The following is a 24,096-nucleotide window of genomic DNA, read 5'->3' as shown; positions in this document are numbered from 1 at the left end:
TGCGGTGGGGAGGAGGGGGAAAGAGAGAGAGAGAGAGAGAGAGAGGAGGAAGAGCCATGAGATCACATAACGTCTTGGTCAAATACCGATAATTTTGTTATACGCTTGAATTTTGCAGCGGCGTAAGCTGGGCACCGCGCCCAGTGTCCTAGGACACCCACACACCTAATGTCCATGAGCTGCGGACACCCACCTCTCTGTGGGGTGGATGCTTGAGTTCTTAACGCTGCCTTACCGGTGAAGGACGCGGAGCACAGAGAGGTTAGGTGCCTCGCCCGAAGTTACACAGCTCGTGAACGGCCACGCCGGGATCGGAACCCAGGCAGCGTGGGTCCCCAGTCTGCGGCCCTCACCACTGTGAGCCTGGCCTTGTATTTATGGGGACTTCTTCCTGCCACCGCACACTCTGCTCTTCCTCCCGAAGATGTGTCCTCTGATCCCTGACCCTCTTCCCAGTCTTGTCCGGGGAACGCCCCGTGCCAACCCCCCCTCCTGGCTGGGCTTTCTGCTCCCCTCTCCAGGCTTGGTGCTCTGCCCCCCCACGCCGGAAGACGCCCACTTGCACCTCTGTGTCCCACTTCCCAACCAGGACTGGGCTGGGCCACCCACCAGATGGGGAGGGGCCTGGCTGACATGTCCCCTGGACCTCGTGCTCCAGGACAGCAGGGGCGGCCCTGCCTGGCCTGTCACGCTAGGTTTTCAGCACCAAAGAGCAACCTGTGGTTCTTGACTGAAGGACTGTTGGGTCGAAGCCGTTCATGCAGGGCCCCCGACTGTCCCTCTCAACCTCGATCTGGGCTAATCGTGGGGACGTGGACTCACTGCATACATTGCCAAGTGACAGAGGATGACCAATTGAAGTAGGGAGGTTGCTGGGTGGGCATCTGAGACAGGTCACTGGGGCTGGACGTAAGGGCAGCAGGAGGCCTGGTGGGGGTGTGTGTGCTGGGTGTGGTCATGGGGACCAGGTGGGGGTGGGGACCCTGGGGAGCTGTCGCCTGGCCTAGGTGCCAGAGGAGGTGTCTGGGGGGCAGCTGTGGGAATGAAGAGAAGCAGACTGGTTTGAGAAGAGACGGGCTTGGTGATGGGTGAGGTGGGTGGAGGGGGTGATGTACTCAGAAGATGCTGTAAAAGTTGACTGGGTCCCCACTGGAGTCCCCAAGGGACAGTGGGGCTGTCCTAGTGATGAGGACACAGGAAGGAGATGGAGAAAATTTGGGAACGAGCCCTATTGGGCCGCCGTGAAGACACAGGACGGGGCGGGGATGCAGTTGGGTGCTTTGAGCTTTGGAGAACTCCGAAGGGCCCGGGCCCAGGCCCCGTCCACACTGGGGCCCACAGTCCCCACCGTGTCCTTTCAGAGGTTTTGGCGGCTCCTGCCACCTAGGCTGGAGGATGCTTTGGGGGTGGAATCTGAACCCCCCTACTCGGGGCTGCAGCGCCGATGTCACGCGATCGACCCCTCCCTCTTCCCCACTATGGTACCAACCCGTTGCTCTGCTCACTTCGAGGGAAAAACAGGAAACTGTGCGGATGTGGGCACTGATCTGAGGGTGCTGGTTCTTCTTTCAGGTTTGGGATCCTTGAGCCCGGGGCAACCCCCTCGCTGGTCACAGACCCGGATCCAGAGGAATGAGTCAGGGGTCCTGCCGCAAGCATCAGCGATTCCCAGGCGGGTGCCCAGCCCAGCCCCAGCCCTGACCCTCCTCGACCCCCACTCACCCCCAAGGATGTTCTGATCCCCAGCCCTCCTCACCTGTGCTCTGGGCGCAGAGGAGCCTCACCCGCCCCGACTAAACTTAGAACCTCAGCACCTGGGACAGGGCCCCCGCGTTCAATGGAAATGTGATGAAGGGACATTTCCAACCTGACCCCAGCCACATTCTGGAGGTACAGCCCCTGGGCTTACCCCCACTCGATCAATCTCTCCTGTTGTAAAAGGGAGAAAGGAAGGGGGTGTATTGGTGTGGGAGGGAAGTGGGTGTGTCAAATCCCGGAGGGCTTGCAGGAGGAGGTGCCTCTAAAACCGGGTTCCTCATTCTCAACTCTGTTGGCATCAGGGCTGGATGATTCCTTGTTGTGGCGGCGAGGAAGGGGGGCTGTCCTGTATATGGCAAATGCCTCCTGGGGGTGGGAGCAGAATCACCCCCGGCTGAGAGCCACCGCTTCGAAGCCTGACGTATAGACAAGGAGAAGGTGCTGGCTTCAGGCTTCAACACGCTTTCTCTCCGTCTCCAATGTCTCCATCTGCTGTGGACAGGTGACCTCTTTTCCTCTTTCATCTGCTCAACAACCGTTATTTGAGCACCTACTGTGTGCCAGGTTCTGAGAACGAGGTGAAGTCCCAGTTCTTGGGAGGGAGGTTTTGTTTTTAACTGTGCTAAAATCTATAGAACATAAAATTTACCATTTTTAATAATTTCCAGCGGCATCCCTGACACTCCCATTGTGCCTCCACCGCCGCCATCCCTCCCCAGAACTTTTCATCTTGCCAGACTGAGACTCTGTCCCCATGAAACACCAGCTGCCCCCTCCCCAGGCCCTGGCTCCCACCACCTGCTCCCTGTCTCTGTGAATGAGACTCCCCTGGGGACCCCATCTAAGTGGAATCCTATAGGATCGGTCCTTTCCTGTCTGGCTTATTCCACTTGGCATCACGTCCTCAAGGTTCCTCCATGATGCAGCATAAAAACAAGGTTGAAAATTCACAGATCCCCAGGACAGTTTTAGGTGGTGGAAAGCAGGGTTAGGGCGCCTGGGGGAGGAGCTAGTGTAGACCGGAGGGTTCTGAACCTGGGAGGGGGGTGTGTGTGAGGTGACGTCTGAACAGACCCCTCCGAGAGGCTGGATGTGTCAGCTGCCAGGGGTCCTCCCCTGGGGCTTGGCAACCTCAAAGCCTAGAGCCGGGGCCCCCCACCCTCCTGTGTGGGGGAAATCCACGCAGTCCTCTCCTAGAGGCCCCAGGTCCCAGACAGACGGGGTGCCCTGAGGCTTCCCCGACCTTGGCCCCGGGGCTTCCAAAGTCTGCACTTTATGGGTCTCAGTTTCCCCCCCAGATGGAGGCACTGGGCTTTTGGCCTTGGAAGCCCTGAGGTCCCGGTCAGCCCCTCCCCGCCTGGCACCGGAGCCTTATAACCTCTTGGGGGCTCCCAGGCCTCCGGGAAAGTGGGAATTCTGAGGAACCAAGATTGGCCCCGAGTGACAGCCTCTGTGACTCAGCAGAGGGGGCAGGGTACGGGCGTGGGGGGCCTCGACACACAGACACACAGATGCACACACACACGTGAAGTGTCGTGACGGCATCACGTGCAGAGGCACATAAATACGCAGAGACCAGTGGTCGCGACACGACTTAACCGCAGACACACGCACAAGACCCGCACACACCAAGGTTCACACAAACACAACACATTCCTGCCACAGACAAAACCACACACGCACAATACAGGCACACAGTCACAACCCACAACACATACACAAAGACACAGACCAACATGACACATTGACCTACAGACACACAACAAATCTCAATAGACATACACGATGCACACGCGCACGCACACACGCAGATACAGGCAGATACATGGGAACGCAGATACGACACAACCAGCCACATACAATACACAACATAATAAAACCACAGTCCAACCCGTAGATGTCTACACAATACAGGCACAAACATACAGACCGCATGACACAACCGAGCCACAGAGAAACATCCACATGCACAGACACAAAAGAACTAGAGACACACAGAACACACACACACACACACACACACACACACACACACACAGACACCGATGCAGACGAGTATGTAGAAAGACACACAGGCACGTAAGCCACACACGAAATATAGACACACAGATGTGGACACCACCCTGATACAAGACAGATACACCCAGTGTGCGCAGATTGCACATACACATAACACAATTGCACGTACACACACAAAACACACACACACACACACATAAATGCACAGAAACAAAACACGGACATCCAGAGACATGCACCCAGACAGGCAACCAAGGCACGGACAGACACACACCCACACGGTCACACAGACACACACAAAGGCTGTCCCAAAGGAGAGGCTGGTGGGGAAAAGTGGCGCCCCTCCACTAACAGCCCTCCTGTTTGCCTCTGCTCTCCGGCCCCACCCACGCCTGCCTCAGTTTCCCCTCAGGGACTTCTCTGTGCCTCTCCGTGAGCGTTTGACTTCCGTTACCCGCAATCCCTGCCGACTTCTCGCATCTCTATCTTCAGCCCAGCGCCAACCACTGGGCTTCATCGTTCACCTGTTCTTTCACTCGCTCTCCCCACGGTCCTCTGCACGCCCCTTCCCCAGCCCTGAGCTCCTGCATTAAATGGGATCCCCCGGGACTGGGAGCTCCCCAGGGGCAGAACTCGGCCCCCTTTCTGGAGGGGCCGGGAGAGCTGCCCTGAGCTCAGTCACATACACTCCACTCACTCACCTCCGGGCTCCCCTTCTCGCCCCCACCCCCACCCCACCCCCACTGTCCATGCAGCAAGCCTGTCAACAGGAAGAAGGAATGCGGTCCTGAAATGGGAAAAGGGTGTTTCTGCATTTTCACCTTCCTGGAGCCTTGGGGTCTGTGGCCCACTTGGGTTTGTTTCTGTGTGTTGTGGGGATGGAGGGAGAGGTTGGAGGGGGGCTGGGGATGGGGAGGTCCAGAAGAGGGGTGTCCACCTCTTTCCTTCAGGAGGGCTTCCCACCCTTCTCCACACCGCCCCCCAGATCCCCACATGACCCCAGGGACCAGGGGGCTGAGCCAGCCCATCCCAGGAATTCTGAGAACATTCCAGGCCTGCAATGGGAGATTCGGGGATTTCTCTCCCACAAAGCCCACGGTTCTCTGAGGGGAGAGGGTATTGTGTGGGGGACCAGGCTGGAGGAGGGCTCCCAGCCCCTCCGAGATCCAGAAATCCGGGGCCCAGACTCCACCCTCAACAACCCATGCTCTCGCCTTCCTGGAGACCTAGGAATCTGTGCCCCAGGTCCCCAGCCCCAGCCCCTTATGGTTCCAGGGATCCGGGTCCCGAGGCCCCTCCTTCAAAGGCCCGGGCCTGAGGCTCCAGGCCTGATGCTCCCGGTCCCCCGGCTCCGGAGGCGTGCTGCCCCCTGCTGGACACACCTGGTCACTGCCCCCCACCTGGTGACACCGCCTCCCTCACTGGGTGGGAGCAGGAGAAGGCAGGTGGAGTTCCAGCTCCAGCCTCTTTCCCTGCCTGGCCGGCTGTATCCTCTCGGGCCTCAGTTTCCCCATCTGTAAAGTGGGAATAAGCACAATTCTCCCACAGAGGACCTCGTGTGCCGAAAACCATCCGCCCGATGCTGAACTGGACAGAAGCCCACAATACCTGGGAGCACTGGTAAGCGCTATTTTGGGAAGGGCGCCGCTAACCTGGCCTCTGGCCCCAAAAAGGCTCTTGGAAGAAAACCCAGCCCCCCGTGGCCAGCGAGGCCCTCCTGTGTGCTGTCACCTTCCCCCTCCTGCACTGTCCCCCTTTTGCTCAGCTCCTGCCACACTTGCGGCTTCTCTGGGTTTGGGCCCCAAGGAGACCTTGGCCCTCTGTCCTCCAGGGGCGGGCTCTCTGAGGGAAGTGACCCCGGCCACGGGGCCCCGAACCCCTCAGCCACCCCTTTAACCACCTCTACGACCTGCCTTCGGTGCGTGGACGCGTCTGGTTTGCTTGTTCATAACCTGCGCGGGCTGGGCTGGACCTGAGCTCCAGGAGAGCAGAGGCAGTGCCTGGCACCCTGAGTCCCCAGCCCATGGCCCCCCAGGAGGGGTGGGCACACAGCTCCATAGGCATCGGACCCAATGAGTTTCCTGTGACTGCTGGAAGGAATTACCACACATTGGTGGCTTTCAACAACATGAATGTCATCTGACAGGTCTAGAGGTCAGAAGTCCAACACGGGTCTCCCTGGGTTAAAATTGAGGCATCGTGGGGGCTGTGCTCCTGGAAACCCAAGGGGGATAATCTATTCCCCTGATTTTTTTCAGCTTCCATAGGCGCCCCCATTCCTTGGCTTGTGGCCCCTACCTCCAGCCTTCAAGTCGGCAACGGAGCATCTTCCAATCTCCCTCTGGCTCTGCTTCTTTTGTTGTCGCTCCTTCTTGGACTCTGACCTTCCCGCTTCCCTCTTCTAAGGAACCTTGTGATGATGACATTGGGCCCACCTGGAAAATCCAGGCTCGCCTCCGTCTCCAGATCCTTGATTTAATGAATCCCATCTGCAAAGTCCCTTTTGCCAGGTGAGGTCATAGATTCGCAGGTTCCAGGGGTTGGAACAGAGACACCTTTTGGGAGCCCTTATTCAGCTGACCACAAACCCCTAAAATGCTGGTATTATTCTTATCCTACTTGATGGGGGCAAAAGCAAAGGTTGCGGAAAAGCAAAGCCACGTGCCCAGGCTCACCCAGGGAGTAAGTGGCAAGCACAGATTTTGGTTTTAGACTCTGGGATTTCTTTTTCCTTTTTTTAAAAAAACATTTTATTTATTTATTCATGAGATACAGAGAGAGAGAGAGAGAGAGAGAGAGAGAGAGAGAGAGACATAGGCAGAGGGAGAAGCAGACTCCTCGCAGGAAGCCTGATGCGGGACTCAATCCCAGGACCCCAGGATTACGACCTGAGCCAAAGGCAGGCGCTCAACTGTGGAGCCACCCAGGCGTCCCTGGACTCTGGGCTTTCTGTGGACATCTGCCAAATTAACCCACTCGAGCCGTCTGTGTCTCAATCTAGGGCCAAGAGGCTGAAGGTGGGGGGCTGAGGCACATGGGGCAGGGGCTAGCAAGAGCTTGAAGAAAGTGTGTCCTGTCCTACCTTGGAGGCCTCCCAGACACATCAGCCAACCTGGTAAGAGGCCTTGGGATCTCAGGGGGTTTCCTGGAACTGGGGGGAGGGAGGGAGGAGTTTGGGAAAGACAAGCAATTCTGTCACAAGTCCATTTCCTTGGAAAGTGGGGTGATGGGTGGGGCCAGTCTGTCCAGGAAACCTGGCTGGGCTTCAAGGTCACCACTGACTTGCTGACTCAGCCCCAGAAAGTGTGGTCATGTGGTCACCCAGGGAGCTGTTGGTGGGGAGACACTCACTGGGAAAGGGTCAAAGGGTGCACAAGGGGGCCCTTCCATGCCCCTGCTCCCTGCTTCCCAGCACAAGCCCCCTTGGCCTCTCCAAGGCTGACCCTCATATCCCTCTCCCATCTTCCCCCTTAGATGAGAAGTGCAGGGGGTGGGGGCATTGCTTTTCCAGAATGTTCTACCTCCAACCTCATCATGTGAGCATACCATCTTCTATCCTTCCTCATCACCCACTCCATCCCTGCCAGACTGTGAGCCTTCTAGAAGCCCTAGAAGCCCACCAGCCACAACCTGAACCCCAACATTTCATTATTTTATTTATTCATGAGAGACACGGGGGGAGAAAGAGAGAGAGAGGCAGAGACACAGGCAGAGGGAGAAGCAGGCTCCATGCAGGGAGCCTGATGTGGGACTTGATCCTGGGACTCCAGGACCACACCCTGAGCCGAAGGCAGATGCTCAAGCACTGAGCCACCCAGGCGTCCCTCATTATGACAATATTCAGGCATGTAGAAAAATTGAGTTTAAGGATGATAAACCCATTCCCTGATTCTAGAATCAGTATATTACACATTGATTCGTCCATCTACCCCTCAATCCATCTTGTATTTTCATGCATTTCAAAGTAAGTTGCAGACAGTAGCTCATTTCCCCCTAATACTCCAGCCCAGAAAACACAGAGTCCAGTATTTGTTTGCCACTCTCCTTACTTTTTTCTCTTTTGAGTAAAATAGGATAAAATGTGCACATCCCAAGTGTGTTCTTTGAGCTTTGACAAATGCATTCACCTGCGTAACCAAATCTCTATCAAGGTACCAGAACATATCCATCCCTCCAGAAAGTTTTTTTCATGGCTCATCCCAGGCAATCGCTGCCTCTGTTCCCAGGCAATCATCGTTCTCCCATTTTTTCTACCCTAGAACTTCATATAAATGGGCTCATAAAATCTATATTTTGTAAATGGCTGCTTCTGCTCTGCCTTTTTCCAGATTCCTCTGTATCCAGAGACCCTGCCCTCTTGTTCTCCTTTGGCATTCCAGTGCCTGGAGTATACTAAATGCTGAGAAATGTTTGTGGATAGGGAAATAATTGCATTGAATGAGTGAATGAATGATTAATAAATGAATGAAAGAAATTGCTCCTTGCTCACAAGAGACTCGATCTGACTCCTTCTCTTCAGGTTCTCTTACCAACGTCCTCCTCATCTTGGTTCAGGGGCTATAATTCCAAATAGCAGAGACACCCGCCCTCCACTGCTGGCTTCCCAGCGCCCCAGTCTTATCTTCTCACGAGAACACTTATCAGGTACATGTTACCACCAGCTTCCTGCTTTACCCCCCTTTATCTGTTTCAACTTCCAGCATCATTTCCTCCCCTCCTGCTCTTCTTTAGATAAAGAAGAGCAAACTCTAGAGTGGCTGAAGTCATTCCTGGGTCAGAATTACCCTCCCCAAGCAGCTGGAGCCCGAGGCATTGCTGAATATTGAGGCACACAGTGGTGCAACCACTTTGGGAAACCAGCAGTTTCTTATAAACAGTCACCTACTGTTGGAGCTACTCCTAGATATTCACCCGTGAGAAGTGATAATTTAAATTTGCAAAAAGACCTGCACAAGACTCTTTGTGGAAGCCTAATTCTTACTAATTAACTTTGGAAACAGCATAAACACCTTTCAACAGGTGAATGGATACCCAAATTGTGGTCCAGCAACACAATGGAAGACGAGACAAATGAAAAGGAACAGACTGGATGCGCACAACAGCTTGGGTGAATCTCGAAAACACCAAGCCTAGAGAAAGAAGCCAGGCACAAGATGCTACACACTGTGTGATTCAATTCAGAGGACTTCCAGAAAAAGCAAGTCTAGTGAACAATGATGGAAAGCAGAGCAGTAGTGGCCTGGGGTGGGGATGGGGAAGGAATTTTAGGGGATGGTGGAAATGCTCTACCTCTGCGATGTAGTGGTGACCACACAGCTGGTTTCCTGAAAACTCATGGAATTGTAAGCCTGAAATGGGTGCATTACCTTTTAAAAATGTTAACCATGCTATAAAATGTACAAAACCATAAAATTTACATCTTAGCTATTTTTAAGTGTATAGTTCAATAGTGTTAAATATATTCACGTTGTTGTGCAACTAATCTCCAGAGTTTTCTCATCTTGTAAAACTGAAACTCTATACTCATTGAGTGACAACTTCCCATTTCTCCCTCCTACCAGGTTCTGGTCATCACCATTCTACTATGAGTTTCTATGAGTTGGACTACTCTAGATACCTCATGCAAGCAAAATAATACAGCATTTATCCTTTTGTGACTGACTTATGTCACTGAGCATAATGTCCTCAGGGTCCATCCACATTGTAGCAGGTGTCAGAATGTCCTTCCTTTTTAAGGCTGAACCGTATTCCATTGTATGGAGGGACCATGTTTTGTTTATCTATTCACCTGTCAACGAGCACTTGGGTTGGGGTGGGATGACTGGATCTCATGGTAATTATGTTCCTACTTTTGTAAGGACCCACAATACTGTTTTCCACAGCAGCTGTGCCATCTTACATTCCCACCAGCAATACATGAGGGCTCCAGTTTCTCCACTCCTTGGCAACATCTGTTATTTGGGGTTTTTTATTTTTGCCTTTTTAAAAGAAGATTATTTATTTATTTATTCATTCATTCATTCATTCATTCATTCATGAGAGATGCAGAGAGAGGCAGAGACAGGCAGAAGCAGGCTTCCTGCAGGGAGCCCAATGCGGCACCCAATCCCAGAACCCAAGGATCACGACCTGAGCCGAAGGCAGATGCTCAACCACTGAGCCACCCTGGTGCCGAATACCTGTTGTTTTGTTATTGTCGGTTTTTTGCTAGACATCATCCTAATGGGTGTGATAAATTGGTGCCTTGGATCGTATATAAATTATACCTCAATAAAGTTGATTTTTAAAATTATCTCTTAAAAAAAGAATCATACCCAGAGCAAGTGCAAGCCAGGACTCCTCAAGATACATGGAGACATATGGCCATCCTAGTTAAGGTAAAGCGACAGGTGTGACAGGTGTGTATTGTCAGCTGATGGGAGGTGACGTTTAGATCTTAAGCAGTGACTGCCATGTTATGGGTGTTAAAAATTTATGACTAGGGTTTCCAGTAGCTTTGGTTGAGTTGAGATACTTCTATGGTGGGGTACAGGTACCTACCAACATGTGAAAGTATGTAACAGGATTATCACAGATTACTGCTGTGTTGTAATGGTTACCATTGAGTTGTGGGTGAGGTCCAGGGAGATTCCTATGTTAGTCCTTGGCAGCTGTGGCAATAAATTACCTCAAACTTAGTGGCTTAAAACAGCACAAATTTGGAGCACCTGGGTGCTAAGCAGCAAAGCATCTGCTTTCGGCTCAGGTCATGATCTCAGAGTTCTGGGATTGAGTCCCGGATTGGCTCCACAGGGAGCCTGCTTCTCCCTCTGCCTCTGCCTCTCTCTGTGTATCTCTCATGAATAAATAAATAAAATCTTTAAAAAAACACATCACAAATTCATTATCTCACAGTTCTGGAAGTCAGATGTCTGACACCAGGCTCTCTGGCCTAAAGTCAAGGAGTCAGCAGAGTGACATTGTTCTGGAGGCTCTAGGGGAGACTTGTTTGTTTGTCCTTTTGGGGGGATGGGAAGGTTGAGACATTATTTTTTAGGAGCAGTTTTAGCTTCACAGCAAAATTAAGCCGAAGATACAGAGATTTCCCAAATACCCCCCTGCCTGCACACAGGCACAGCCTGCCCTGTTATCCACATCCCCCATTGGAGGGGCATCTTTGTTACAATTGATGAACCTACATTCACATGTCATTACCATCCAGAGTCCAGAGCTTACATTAGGGTTGTTGGTTGTTTATTTGTTAATTTATTTATTTTAAGATTTTACTTATTTGAGAGAGAGAGAGAGAGAAAGAGAGCACAAGCTAGAGGGTGGGGGTAGGGGGTGAAGTAGAGGGAGAGGGAGAAGCAGACTCTCTGCTGAGCAGGGAGCCCAATGTGGGGCTCAATCCCAGGACCCTGAGATCATGACCAGAGCCGAAGGCAGACGCTTAACCCACTGAGCCACCCAGGCACCCCTTACATTATGGTTTGATCTTGGTGTCTTACATTTTATGCATTTTATGGGTTTGAACACATGTATAGTAACACGTATCCACCATGACATCCTACAGAACCGTTTCACTGCCCTAATAATCCTCTCTGCGCTCCACCTATTCATTTCTCCCTCCCCTTAACCCCGGGCAGCCACTGATGCTTTTACCGCCTCCATTGTTCTCTGTCTTTTCCAGAATGTCACAGAATTGGAATCACACAATAAGTGACCTTTTCAGATTGTCCTCTTTCACTGATTAATATGCACTTCAGATTCCTCCCCATCCTTTCACGGCTTATAGCACATTCCTCTTTAGCACCGAATAATATTCTATTATCTGGATGTACCAGTTTACTTATCCATTCACCCACTGAAGGACATCTGGGTTGCTTCCAAGTTTGGCCAATTACGAATAAGGCTGCCATAAACATTCGTGTGCAGGTTTTCACGCGGACATACTTTTTCAACGCCTTTGGGTAAATGCCAGGGAGCACAATTCCTGGATCCTATGGTAAGAGTACATTTGGTTGTGTAAGAAATTGCCAAACTGTCTCCCTGAATGGCAGCACCATTCTGCAATCCCACCGGCAGTAAGTGAGAGTCCCGTTGCTCCAACACCTAGCACTGGGATTGTCGGTGTTCGGATCTTGGCCATTCTCATAGGTGTGCAGTGGTTTTCCTTGCCTTTTACTACTTCTGAAGGCTGCCCACAGCCTTGGGCAGGAAGGGCTCGCGATGCCCTCTTCCATCTTTAAAGCTAACAGTGGTGGACCAGGTACCTTCTCAGGTCACATCACTCTGACTATTGGTAGCCTCGTCTCCCTCCCTGATTCTCTCCTGCCTCCCCCTTTCATGTTCAGGGACCCTTGTGATTATGTTGAGCCCGCCTGGAGAATCCAGGATGATCTCCTCACTGCAAGGCCCTTTAATCACATTTGCAAAACTCCTATGGCCATGTGAGGTCACACATTCCTTGGCTCAGGGGATTAGGACATGGACATCTTTGGGGGACGATTATTCTGCCTACCACAGGCCTTTTGTGGTGTTCTCGGCAATTGCTGTTGTGTCCCAGGCATGTGACAGGTATATTCCAGATCTTATGGGATGCGCTCAGAGCTTCTGGGGTTTCCAGGAAAGGAGGTCTGTCCTTAAGACTGCTGACCTGACCCAGCCAGTCTCTCAGAGGAAACATCACAGGGTTTCTCTGTATTCAGACCCCTTCCTGTACCAGCTTCAGAACAATCTTTCTGGGGGTGCCTGGGTGCTCAGTTGGTGAAGCATCTGCCTTAGGCTCAGGTCATGATCCTGGGGGTCCTGGGATCCTGGGATCGAGCCCTGCATTCGGCTCCCTGCTTAGCGGGGAGTCTGCTTCTCCCTCTCCCTCCTCCTTGCTCATGCTCTCTCTCTCTCTCTCTCTCTCTCTCTCTCTCTCTCTCTCTCTCTCTCAAAATAAATAAGTAAAATCTTAAGAAGAAAAAAAGATAAAAAAGAATACAGCCTTTCGGGCAAGACCGATTCTCCAGGAAAACAAAAGCAACTGAAGGTCAAGGTCTGTTTTGGGATTACTGTTAGGATCCAGGGGATGCCTTTCTTCCCAGGGAGGCTGAAACTTGGAGGAGGGAGGGCCTAGGACCAGGAAGCCAAAGATGAGGAACTTGACCCTGACCCTCTCATGCAGGGTCTTCATGTGCCAACTCAATGTTGACAGGTCAGAGCCTGGCCACCGAGACACAGTGCCTGTGAGCTGACCAGGAGTGAGTAGGGCAGATGGTGGAAGACAAGATGGGGTCTCTAGGCCAGTTATTTTGCTTTCTGGGCTCCTGCCCAGGGCTCCCTCAGACCTCAGACCCCAGTACCTGAGCCTGGGGCTTAAGGCCTTGGCTTGCTCTAGCCAGGGTCAGATCTCTGAAATATCCCAGGGCAGCTCCTGCTTAATGGTGGGATATTAAGTGTTCTCCTCCTTCTGCCTCAACCACAGCCTGTGCTCACTCAGGTCCATTCCCAGGAGAGACACCGGGGCCTCTCTGCCCACCTGTGCTGCTCAGCATCCATCACCACAACCCATCAGGGGCTCTGTCATTGATGGTCACCCAGACTTGAAGTCTGCCTATGGGCTGTCAGTTTGTCTCTGCTCTTCACTTGGCCAGGGGTCTCCACCTGATTGTCAGTAGATTCAACTAGAATCTGTGAGTCCTCCAGATTATCATTAAACCAACTCACCCAGGCACTTAGGTACCAAGCAGGGGTTCTGACTGCTGCCCTCTCCCTGAGCCTGAGTGTCAGCTTGTCATGGCTTGTGTGAGGCTGCATAGTGGCCCCTAAAGATATCCTCATTCTAATCCCTGGAACCTTGACTGTTGTCTTATATGGCAACAGAGATTTTGCAGAGGTGACTAAGAGTTTAAAGGTGGGAAGATGTAAATATTAAAGAACTTGGTGTTTGCCCCTGTGTTTGTCCCCTGTTCCTGGAAGGCATCATCTACACCCTTGGGATTTCCTGAGTGATAGGAGGATCTTAGTTATTCGTGGGGGGCCCTGGGACCACAGCTGAGTTATACCAAGGAGATGACTCAGAGTGGGGCTGATCATGCCAGAAAGACCAGCCAGGAGGGGTGGGACCTTCAACCACCTGACCTCCATGGAGGAGAGAGGGGCTGGTGATGGGGTGCAATCATGCGGCCACCGATTCAATCAACCATGCCTTTAAAATGAAATCCCAATGAAAACTCTAGACACCAACGTTCAGAGGAGCTTCCTGGTTCGTGAAAGGCATCACCATGCCAGTAAGGGGACGTGTCCTGAGTCCTTGGAGACAGACTACCAAAGCTCCGTGTTTGGGACCCTCCTGGCCCTCGCCATATGGGTCTCTTCATTCGGCCAGTCTGGATTTGTGTCCTTCCTTTACAATTAAACTGTAAGTACTAGACAGAGCTTTCCTGAGGTCTATGGGTCACTCTAGTGAATTATGAAACCAGAGGGATTGTGAGTTCCTTTGAATTTGTATCAGTTGGTCAGAATCAGTTGGTCCAAAGTGTGGGTGGCCTCGGTACCCTCAAACTTGCAATTGGTGTCTGCAGTGAGGGCAGTCTTGTGAGGAGCTGCACCTTTAATCTGCGGGTGGCGTCTGCACTAATCCAGGGCGATTAGTGCAGTATTACAGGGGATCATCTTGGATTCTCTGGGTGGGCCTTAACTGCAATCTCAGGCATCCTTTATAAGAAGGGAGGCAGAGGGAGATTTGACACAGAAGAAGGCAATGTGATCAGTGAAGCAAGATACTACCCTACTAATTTTGAGGATGGAAGAAGGGGCCATGAGCCAGGGAATGTGAGGAATGAAGCTCAAGAAGCAAGGAAAGGCAAGGAAATAGTTTCTCCCCTGGAGTTTCCAGAGGGAGCCTGGCCCTGGTGACACCTTGTTCTGGGCCCAGTAAAACTAATTTTGCACTTCCGACTTCCAGAACTACAAGAGAATGGTGTGTTGTTTTTAAGCCACCAAGTTGGTGGTCATTTGTTACAGCAGCCCCAGGAAACTCATACAGCCTTCCAAGCCAACTGTCTGGAAATCCATCAGTGTGGCCACCAGTCCACTAGGTATGTTATCCGTCTAGCACTCAGGTAGCTCCTGGGCCTGGTTAGTGCCTCACTCTGGGCTGCAGTAGTAGAGCACCCAGAGGAGGATTGGGGTTCACTGGAGGGTCTTCCCTGGCCAGGGAATCTGAGTGGTGGTCTCTCTTCTGCTTGCCCAGTCACTGCTCTCAGGGCTGGGCAGCCTGGGGGCTCCCAAGGGGGTCCCCAGAACTAAAAGTTTCCTGTCTCCACTGGAAATTCTGGGAGAGGCCCCAGGTCTCCAGGATGGGAGCAGAAAACTTTGGGAGTGTAGGGTGAATTCAGATCAAAAGTCCCCAGCTGATAAAGCCAGACTCAGTGCACCCTGCACCCTCCAAATGGCTTCAGCCATACTTAGCACATCCCAACACCCTCTGCTTGCAAAGACCTCCCTTCCCAGCTCCTCATGCTGAAATCCCATTATTTCTCGAAAGTTTTCTCTGAGAGATCATTCCACCCAGTGGTCACAGAATCTAGGTGCCCAAGACAGAGGGACTTGTGCCTCAGATTCCCTGGCAGGCCCTCTCCCACCTGCCTTATGGCCTTGTCTCAGACTGCCAAATCTCCACGGGAGAGGTGTCCCCAAGGAGGGGCCACTGCTGCAGTATTCCAACACAGTTCCTCCCCTGGAGGTGTGGCTTCTCCAAATGCATCACGAGACATTCATGCATTCTTCTTTTGAGTCACTGGTGACATCATTCCTGTGCCCAGCTAGATCAGAGGGGTGGGGGCAGGGGAGCCCTGACTCTGAGTCAATCCTGTGTCTCTAGCTGTCCTGGCCAAGTGCAGGTTACTCACCGAGCTTTGGGGCATCATAGGGCCAGGACATCACTTAGAGAGGTCAGGGTCACTCACAGGGATCATATTAGGGTCTCGGGGATAAAACTTAGGACAGCTCACCAAAGCCATGAATCAAAATTCATTTCTCAAGCATTTATTGATGCTTCCTAGGGCTGCGAAGACAGCTCACAAAACCCCTATCTGTGAGGGCTCCCAGTCTGGGGGAGAATGCGAGAAAACCAGCTCCATGCTTGAGTTGCCTTGCTTTGGTTAGGGAGGGAGGTGGGGCCCAGGGACCGGCCCAGGAGCCGGGATTTGGGTGGGGTGGAGGCTAGGTTGTCTGTGTGAGGGCTTGCGGTGAGGTTGGAGTGGAGGTCCCCCGCCCGCACCTGCCTGGGTTGGGTGGACGGCTCTTAGTAGTTATGGTGGTGGGCGGCGCCAGGACGGTGAACAGCCCAGGCGACCGTCGCGGATGGCCCCCCGACCCGCAGGCTGTGGGTACCGCTGGTGGGCACCGGGCGGGGTCAGCAGCTGCGCCTCTTCTCACAGATCCAGTTGTCCTTCTCGTTTTGGCACGGTGCGTCATTCCACATCCCGGTGTGTAGCATCATAGCGCAGTCCTCGAGCCCCCTAGAGTCATTGGGCTCTCCCGTGTTCCACTGGCTGCAGTGGTTTGTTGGGGGGTGTTTCTGGGAGTCTGAGGACGGGCCTGGCGTCCAGCCCTGAGCATCTACCCTGTTTATTGCTTGGGTCCAACCTAGACACCCTGGGGGCCTAATCTGGGCATGCACCTGGGATACAACTCTCTAACTCCCAGAATTTAACCCTCCGCCAGGTCCTGGGATCTGGCCTGCCCATGCCAAATGAGTCCCTGAGATCTGGCCAAAGCACTTCCCCTGGGGTCTGACCCGTCCCTCTCCCCAAGTCCCTTCCCTCACCTGAAGCTGAGCGGGACTCCGTCTATCCACTGGTAGCCCTGGATCTTGCCCGCGCGGCGCACGGCCCGCAGGCCCAGCCAGAAACCACGGCCACGTGTATTCCGACTCAGGAAGCCCTGCGTGGGAAGGAGTCGCCTCGCACCCCTCCCGGGCCTCGCCCCATCAGGTGAAGGCCGCCTCCCGCCTGGGACAGCGCACCTGCTCCTCCAGGTCCCCGACAATCACCAGGTGTGCGCCTGCGCCTGCGCAGTTCTGCTGCGACGCCTCCCAGGTGGCCCGCTGGACAGAGAAAAGGTAGCAGGAGCCCTGGAAGGGCAGCCAGGATTCGGGGCACTCCTCGCAGGAGCCTGTGGGGTGGCCAGAGTCAGGGAGGTGAAGCGCTCCCTGGCAGGGCGAATGGAAAAAACGCGGGGGAGGTGCCCCCCACCCAGGTGTAGGGGCGGAGGCACAGAGAACAGGCCAAGGTCAAGGGGCAGGGCAGGGCCGATCAAGGAACCCCGAGGCCCACAGGTAGGGTCCACTTGTCCCCTCCTCTCTCCCCTCTGTCTGTGTCGCTCACTGTTCCCCTGCCGGACGGCCTCCAGAGCCCTGAACAGCTCCGTTCGGATGCCCTCGCGGGCCCTGCCCGCCTCAGCCAAGCTCTGGGTCACTGCGAAGTCAAGGGCATTCAGGTTACTGCTCAGGTCAGGGTCAGGAGTAGGGTCACGATTAGTTAAAGGTCAGCAGCCATGTCCGGTGGTCAGGGTCACGGGCAAGAATGACATCACGGTCCAGAACTGGCCTGGCCGGCGGGGGCCAAGTTGAGGTTAGGGGTGTTAGTCAAGGTCAGAGTCCAGAGGTCACGGTCACAGGATAGGGTCGCGGTAACCCTATTCGAGGATAGGTGTCAGCATGTGGATCAAGGGTCGAGTGACAGCCTGGGTGAGGGAATCAGGGGGCGAGGCAGTGTCCCGCTCTCACGCTCTCACCGCGATCGCTCAGTTCTTTCAGGGCACTCTCTTGCTGGATCAGCTTCGCCTGCGCCTCCCCGAGCTCGGTGCGTGCCCTCTGCAGCAGCTTCTGTGTCCCCAAGCCTGGAGAGGAGGGGTCCCGGGAGGAGGAGGAGGAGGACCAATCCGTCCCGCCCCCACCTGCCACGAACCCGCCCCTGCTCCCCTCCTCCAATCCCGGCCCGAGCCCCGCCCCCCACGCGAGTCTCACAGCAGGTGTTGCAGGCTCGGACCTCCCGGTTCAAAGCCCCCAGCGCCACCGATTGCTCCGAGGCTGGAATGATCCCCGCCCGCCCCACGCACACGCCGGGTCACCTGCGGGGACTCACAGGACACCCTTCCCCACTCCGAGGCAGGCCCCCCCCCCCCCCCCCCCCCGGGACTGAGGCAGCCTCACCCACCCACCCACCCACCCACCCACTACCTTGTCTCCAGGGTCCTAAACACTCCCGCCCGGACATCCTGGGGTTGGGGTGTGGGGGGGAGGTGGCTACGAATCACCAATCACCGTTTGCACCCACCGTTTGTCCTCAGCAGATCCTGGAGGCCAACCAGCGCCCGTCGCTCTGTGGAGGCTGTGGAGAGAGGCTCCTGCAGGTCCCCCGAACTCTCCCCTTGCCTATGGGGTGCAGGACCCCAGGCTTGGGACACACAGAAGGGCATACGGCACACGTGATGTGCACACACATTTGCTTCTCCCTCTACCTGTGTCTCTGGCTCTCTCTCTCTCTCATGAATAGATAAATAAAAATGTAAAAAAAAAAAAAAAAAAAAAAGGACCGCTTGGGTGGCTCAGCAGTTGAGCATCTGCCTTTGGCTCAGGGCGTGATCCCAGGATTGAGTCCCACATCGTGCTGCTTCCTGCAGGGAGCCTGCTTCTCCCTCTGCCTGTGTCTGCCTCTCTCTCTCTCTCTCTCTCTCTCTTAATCTCTCTCATGAATAAATAAAATCTTTAAAAAAAAATGATGTGCACACACACCCGGGAGCAACAAACACACAGGCACATGCACACACACTCATGTGCACACATACATACACACGTGGGTTCACACAGCCCAAAGATGGGCACAAGCTCTATTCGCATGTGTTCACGCTCAGACCCACGCAGGGATCCGAGACCCAGCTGGTGAGACCTGAGACAGAGGGAAAGTCTGTCCCCAGGGCAGCTTGGCACAACCTCCCTTCATTATGCGGTCACTCACCCTTAGAAACGAGGATGTTCAGGATGAGAGCCCACAGGACTGTAGCCACTGCCAGAACCAGGCCCAGGAAGAGGAGTCTCTGTCCCCAGCGTCCCCAGCGTCCCCAGCACCCTGGATAACACAGATGGACTCCTGGGTCCCTCTTGCACCAGGACCGCTCTGGATCTCTGCGCCCTGAGGATGGAGCCCTGGACACTTGGATTCCTCCCAAGGAACTGAGATTCAGAGAGGTTAAGTAACTTGCTCAAGATCACACGAGCTCTAAGTGGCAGAGTTAGAATTTGAATCCAGGTCCAGCTAGTCCTGGCACCTCTGGTGTCTCTCCTGCACCCACTACTTGGACCTGCTCTCAGCTGTTCCCCTCCTTTCCCTCATTAAACCCCAAACCACTGGCCAGAGAGACCCAAGCAGGCTGGTGAGGCAGTCCCATTGCTCATACCTCCAGGGACATCCTCAAGCCCGTCGCCCCACTTGCTGTACCCGGTAGTGTCCATGGTGAGCAGGCGCCCAGCCCAGGGCATAGATAGAAATGTAGCCTCCTCTCAGTCCCGCCTTCTCTTTTCCTTCCTTCCCATAGCCTTCCTCTCAGTTCCTGGTACTGGGACCCACAGGCCAATCGCAAGGCTGGGCCCTTTCTGGTCTGGGCTGGTTTAGGGGTAAGTGTGAAGTGGGATGGGGGAAGTGTAGTCAGAGCGGAGGGGTAGAAGGGGATTGAGCAGGGTAGAGGAGTGGAGAGGGGTGGGGAGTGTGTGTGTGTGTGTGTGTGTGTGTGCACACACGCACGCACGTAGTTCTCGTCTCTCTGGCCTGGCAGCTGCAGCAACATCTCCAGACTGGTGCTGGGGGCTTCAGTTTGGACCTCACCTCCATCTCTTAGAGGGTTGGGGCTGGGCTTCCTCCTAGGAGGAAGAGGCTGAGTCCAGCTGAGTTCTGGTCCCTTTTAGAGGGTTCCTGAAAAAACTCCCTCAGGCCTGGCCCCCCAGGGCAGCTCTTGCTTCCCTCCTCAACTTCTCTGCAGGTGCATGGAGGCTGGATCTGACCTTGACCTTAATTCAATCCTTCCTGGCCAGAAGAACAGAAATGTTTGTTGGGTGGTGGCCAGCTAAGCTCTGGACTCTATTATTGGGTGGATTAGTGGGGGTGTATGTATGTAGCTTTCTTTCTTTCTTTTTTTTTTAAATTTTTTAAATATTTTATTTATTTATGAGAGACACAGAGAGATGCAGAGAGAGAGAGGCAGAGACACAGGCAGAGGGAGAAGCAGGCTCCTCGCAGGGAGCCCGACGTGGGACTTGATCCCGGGTCTCCAGGATCATGCCCTGAGCTGAAGGCAGGTACTTAACCGCTGAGCCACCCAGGTGTCCCTTATGTAGCTTTTCGATGAAGCCTCAGCTTCTCCATGCAAAGGAGGACGGCGACAGGTCCTCCCTCCAAGGGATGCTAGGATAAAGACATGAGTTATGCATGTCAAGCCCTAGCACCATCCCCAGGCACTAACCCCACTAAACGTTCATTCATTCAATAAATATTGCACACCTACCCTGTGCCAGGCATTAATCTAGGAACTGGGGAGACATCAATGTCCCATAGAAGCAAATTCCTTCCTTCTCGGAGCAAACATTCTAGGTGGGAGTTGAGAGAGAGAGACAAATAAATAATGAACATAAATGAAAAAGTAAGTTATAGCCTAGTGGTTCTCAACCAGGGGTGATTATGAGTCCCAGGAGACATTGGGCAGTGTCTGGAGACGTTAGTGGTTATCACAGTTTGGGAGGGGGTACTACTGGCATCTACTCGGTGGAGACCAGGGATGCTACTAAACAGGCTATAACACACAGGACAGCCTCCCATGGCAAAGAATGACTGGCCCCCAATGTCAATAATACTGATGGCAAGAGCCCTAATGTCATATATTAACAAGTCATAAGTGCCATGAGAAGAAAGAAAGGAAGAAAAAGGCAGGCAGGATAAAAGGCTTGGGATACCGGGGCTGGGGCAGTGGCTAGTAAGGGGACCTCACTCAGAAAGACAAATATATATTTTTTCAAGCACTTCCCACATTTCAGCCCCTTTTGTAGCGATGTGAACACATTCCACCTTCCCAAATCCTCTCAACAACGCTCAGAAATAACAAACATTATCCACATTTTATTTAAAAATTCTATTCAATGCCTATTTTCCTACCTTATTCCAAAAGAAATGAGAGAGACATACATGATAAAATAAGAGGAAAAGACAGACGCAAAAGAGAGATGAGGATCAGGAAGGGAACAGGAACCTAAGAGATGAGTCTGGTGCACAAAATTCAGCCGGAGGTACCGCACTCTTGATAAAGGCAGCAGGAAAGTGGGGTCAGACATCTGGGGATGTGCGGCAAATTCTTTTGGAGGAATCCCTCCGATAGACACGTAGACCAAATCCCCATCGAACTTTCCATAAACACAGTAGCAGTTTTCTACCACTTGGGCCAAGGTGAATCACTTCATGGGCAGGCGTGGTTTTAGGGAAAGCGGGTTTGCCTGAACTCAAAGCGAGTGACCGACCCCACTGTTGGGGTGCTTTTAGCATGTTTCTGGAAGCAGTGAGTTTGAGACCACAGAGAGAAGCTGGCTGAGTGAGGGGCGAGCCACAGGCTTTGGTGGGTACCTGGTAGGGTCTGCCCCTGGCAAGTGCTCTCTCTAAATAAGAATCCAGAGCCGAGAGGAAATCATTTAAGTACAACGGGAGAAACTGTGCCTCATGTGGAATCGAGATGTAAAATATCCCCAATAAGCCAGATGATAACTTCAGGCAAATCATTTACTCTCTTGGTACCCCGTTTTTTTCATCTTTAGCATCAATAGATGATAAAGTTTTTGTTACCTGATTCATTGTTTCTGTGGCCATGTAGAAGACAGCTGTGAATGCACTGTGAAATGTTTACTGTAAAAATACAGGATTTTTAAAAAAGATTTATTTATTCATGAGAGACACAGAGAGGCAGAGACACAGCAAAGGGAGAAGCAGGCTCCCCGCGGGGAACCCAACGTGGGACTCGATCCTGGGACCCCAGGACCACTATCTGAATCAAAGGCAAACGCCCAACCACCAAGCCACCCAGATACCCCAAATACAGGATATTATTCAATATAATGGAATCCATATTTACTAAAGACATTGCGATGGCCCTGTTTAACTGGACCAGTGGAGAACACCATTTAGGGCTAGCCTCAGGCTCCAGTGAATACTGGGAGGCATCTATCACTGGTATTCAGGCACACACACAGACACACAGACACACAGACACACACACACACACACACACACACACCACAGGAATTTTCAATGGCAAGCCCAAATATTTCCTTTAGAAATGATCTTGGTCCTGTTCACAGATAACAGGTGACTAAGACCCCCACGGTTTAAGTCAAAAGGTCATGATTATTTTTAACTTGAAATATTTTAATTAATTTTTTCAAGTACCTTAAAACAAAGTTTTGTTGAGGTATTATTGACATTCAAGAAACTGTACAGTTGTTTTAGATTTTTAAAAGATTTATTTATTTATTTATGAGAGACACACACATTGAGAGAGAGAGGCAGAGACACAGGCAGAGGGAGAGGCAGGCTCCACGCCAGGAGTCCGATGCGGGACTCGATCCCGGGTCTTCAGGATCGCGCCCTGGGCCAAAGGCAGGTGCCAAACTGCTGAGCCACCCAGGGATCCCCTTAGATTTTTAAAAATTCATTTGAGAGAGACAGAGCAAGTGAGAGCATGAGCAATAGGGAGGGTCAGAGGGAGAGGGCAAACCAGACTCCTTGCTGAGCAGAGTGCCCGACATGGGACTCAATCCCAGGACCCTGGGATCATGACCTGAGATGAAGGCAGACGTCTAACCGACAGAGCCACCCAGGTGCCCCTAAACTGTACATATTTAAAGAGTACAGTTTGATGAGTTTTGACTAATCCACAAAACCGTCACAATTGGGATGGTGAATGCAACCATCACCACCCAAAGATTCCCTGCGCCCCTTGGTAAGCCTCCCCTGTTACCCCCAGCTGCCACTGATCTGCTTTTTGTCTTCAGATTTGTTTGCATTTTCTAGAATTTTGTATGAAAGGCGCCATACAACATGTAGCCTCTCGAGACTGGCTTCGTTAGCTCAGCACAATTGAGATTCATCCGCGTTGTTGCATTAATACTTCATTCTTTCTTCCTGCTGAGTAGAATTTCATTGTGTGGACAGGCCAGTTTGATTCTACACTCACCTGCTGGTGGACATTTAGGCTGTTTCCAGTCCTGGTTATCATAAATAAAACTGCTGTGCACTTTTGTGAGCAAGTATTGTCATGCATGTATGCTCTCATTTCTCTTGGGTATATACCTAGGAGGGGATGATTGCATTAGATGTGTTTCATTTTTTTAAAAGATTTTATTTATTCATGAGAGACACACACACACAGAGACAGACACATAGGCAGAGGGAGAAGCAGGCTCCCTGCGGGGGAACAGAAGTGGGACTTGATCCCAGGACCCCAGGATCAAGCCCTGAGCCCAAGGTAGATGCTCAACTGCTGGGCCCCCAGGTAACCCGGTATTTCATTTTTTTTTTTAAAGCTAGCACCTGTTCCCAGATACTGTTTTTTTTTTTTTTAAAGATTTTATTTATTTATTCATGAGAGACAGAGAGAGAGGCAGAGACACAGGCAGAGGGAGAAGCAAGCTTCATGCAGGGAGCCTGATGCAGGACTCGATCCTGGGTCCCCAGGATCATGCCCTGGGCTGAAGGCGGCGCTAAACCGCTGAGCCACCCGGGCTGCCCCGGTATTTCATTTTTTAAAAGGCTGCCAAACTATTTTCCAAAGTGGCTGTGCCATTTTTCATTCTTACCAGTGATGAATGAGAATTCCATTTCCTCTGCCTTCTTGACAGCACATGGCATGATCAGTCTTTTTTTTTTTTTTTTTTAATGATAGTCACACACAGAGAGAGAGAGAGAGAGAGAGAGAGAGAGAGAGAGGCAGAGACACAGGCAGAGGGAGAAGCAGGCTCCATGCAGGGAGCCCGACGTGGGACTTGATCCCGGGTCTCCAGGATCGTGCCCTGGGCCAAAGGCAGGTGCCAAACTGCTGCGCCACCCAGGGATCCCATGATCAGTCTTTTTAATTTTGACCATTCTCTTATTTTCATAGTGCAATTTTTAATTGGCATTTCCTTGATGATTAATGATGTGCAGCATCTTTTCATATAATTCTTTGCCACCTGAGTATTTTCTTTGATGACCTGTCTCTTCAGAGCTTTTGCCCATTTAAAGAAATGAGTGGCCTCATCCCATCTGAGAGAGCAAG

General features: G+C 52.4%; 1 protein-coding gene across 2 annotated transcripts; it reads right to left on the bottom strand.

The window, feature by feature from the left end:
- Positions 1 to 15,770: 15,770 nt before the first annotated feature.
- CLEC4G (C-type lectin domain family 4 member G) lies at positions 15,771 to 19,339 on the bottom strand. Of its 2 annotated transcripts, none has more exons than XM_041762877.1 (9): positions 19,207 to 19,339; positions 18,768 to 18,878; positions 18,087 to 18,140; positions 17,777 to 17,839; positions 17,545 to 17,649; positions 17,136 to 17,225; positions 16,775 to 16,923; positions 16,577 to 16,692; positions 15,771 to 16,301 (listed from the first exon to the last, which is right to left on the bottom strand). In XM_041762877.1, exons 1-9 carry the CDS (start codon positions 19,286 to 19,288, stop codon positions 16,163 to 16,165), a joined length of 909 nt encoding a protein of 302 aa, XP_041618811.1. In that variant the 5' UTR covers positions 19,289 to 19,339; the 3' UTR covers positions 15,771 to 16,162. The 2 variants fall into 2 exon arrangements, with proteins under 2 accessions (XP_041618811.1, XP_041618812.1); XM_041762878.1 differs by having other exon boundaries at positions 15,771 to 16,268.
- Positions 19,340 to 24,096: the final 4,757 nt, after the last annotated feature.

The sequence above is a fragment of the Vulpes lagopus genome, chromosome 7 (assembly GCF_018345385.1).
Source record: "Vulpes lagopus strain Blue_001 chromosome 7, ASM1834538v1, whole genome shotgun sequence".
Lineage (NCBI taxonomy): Eukaryota > Metazoa > Chordata > Mammalia > Carnivora > Canidae > Vulpes > Vulpes lagopus.
Note: the sequence above shows the minus strand (reverse complement) of the source record. Positions and strands in the feature narration are given on the sequence as shown.

What these genes read in the sequence shown, in the direction of transcription:
- CLEC4G (XM_041762877.1), bottom strand. Translation starts at nt 19,288, where the DNA reads ATGCCCTGGGCTGGGCGCCTGCTCACCATGGACACTACCGGGTACAGC. An exon ending in GAAAGAACTGAGCGATCGCG is followed by an intron (nt 17,226 to 17,544) that starts GTGAGAGCGTGA and finishes TTGACTTCGCAG; the next exon opens with TGACCCAGAGCTTGGCTGAG. An exon ending in GGAGTCCCGCTCAGCTTCAG is followed by an intron (nt 16,302 to 16,576) that starts GTGAGGGAAGGG and finishes AAACCACTGCAG; the next exon opens with CCAGTGGAACACGGGAGAGC.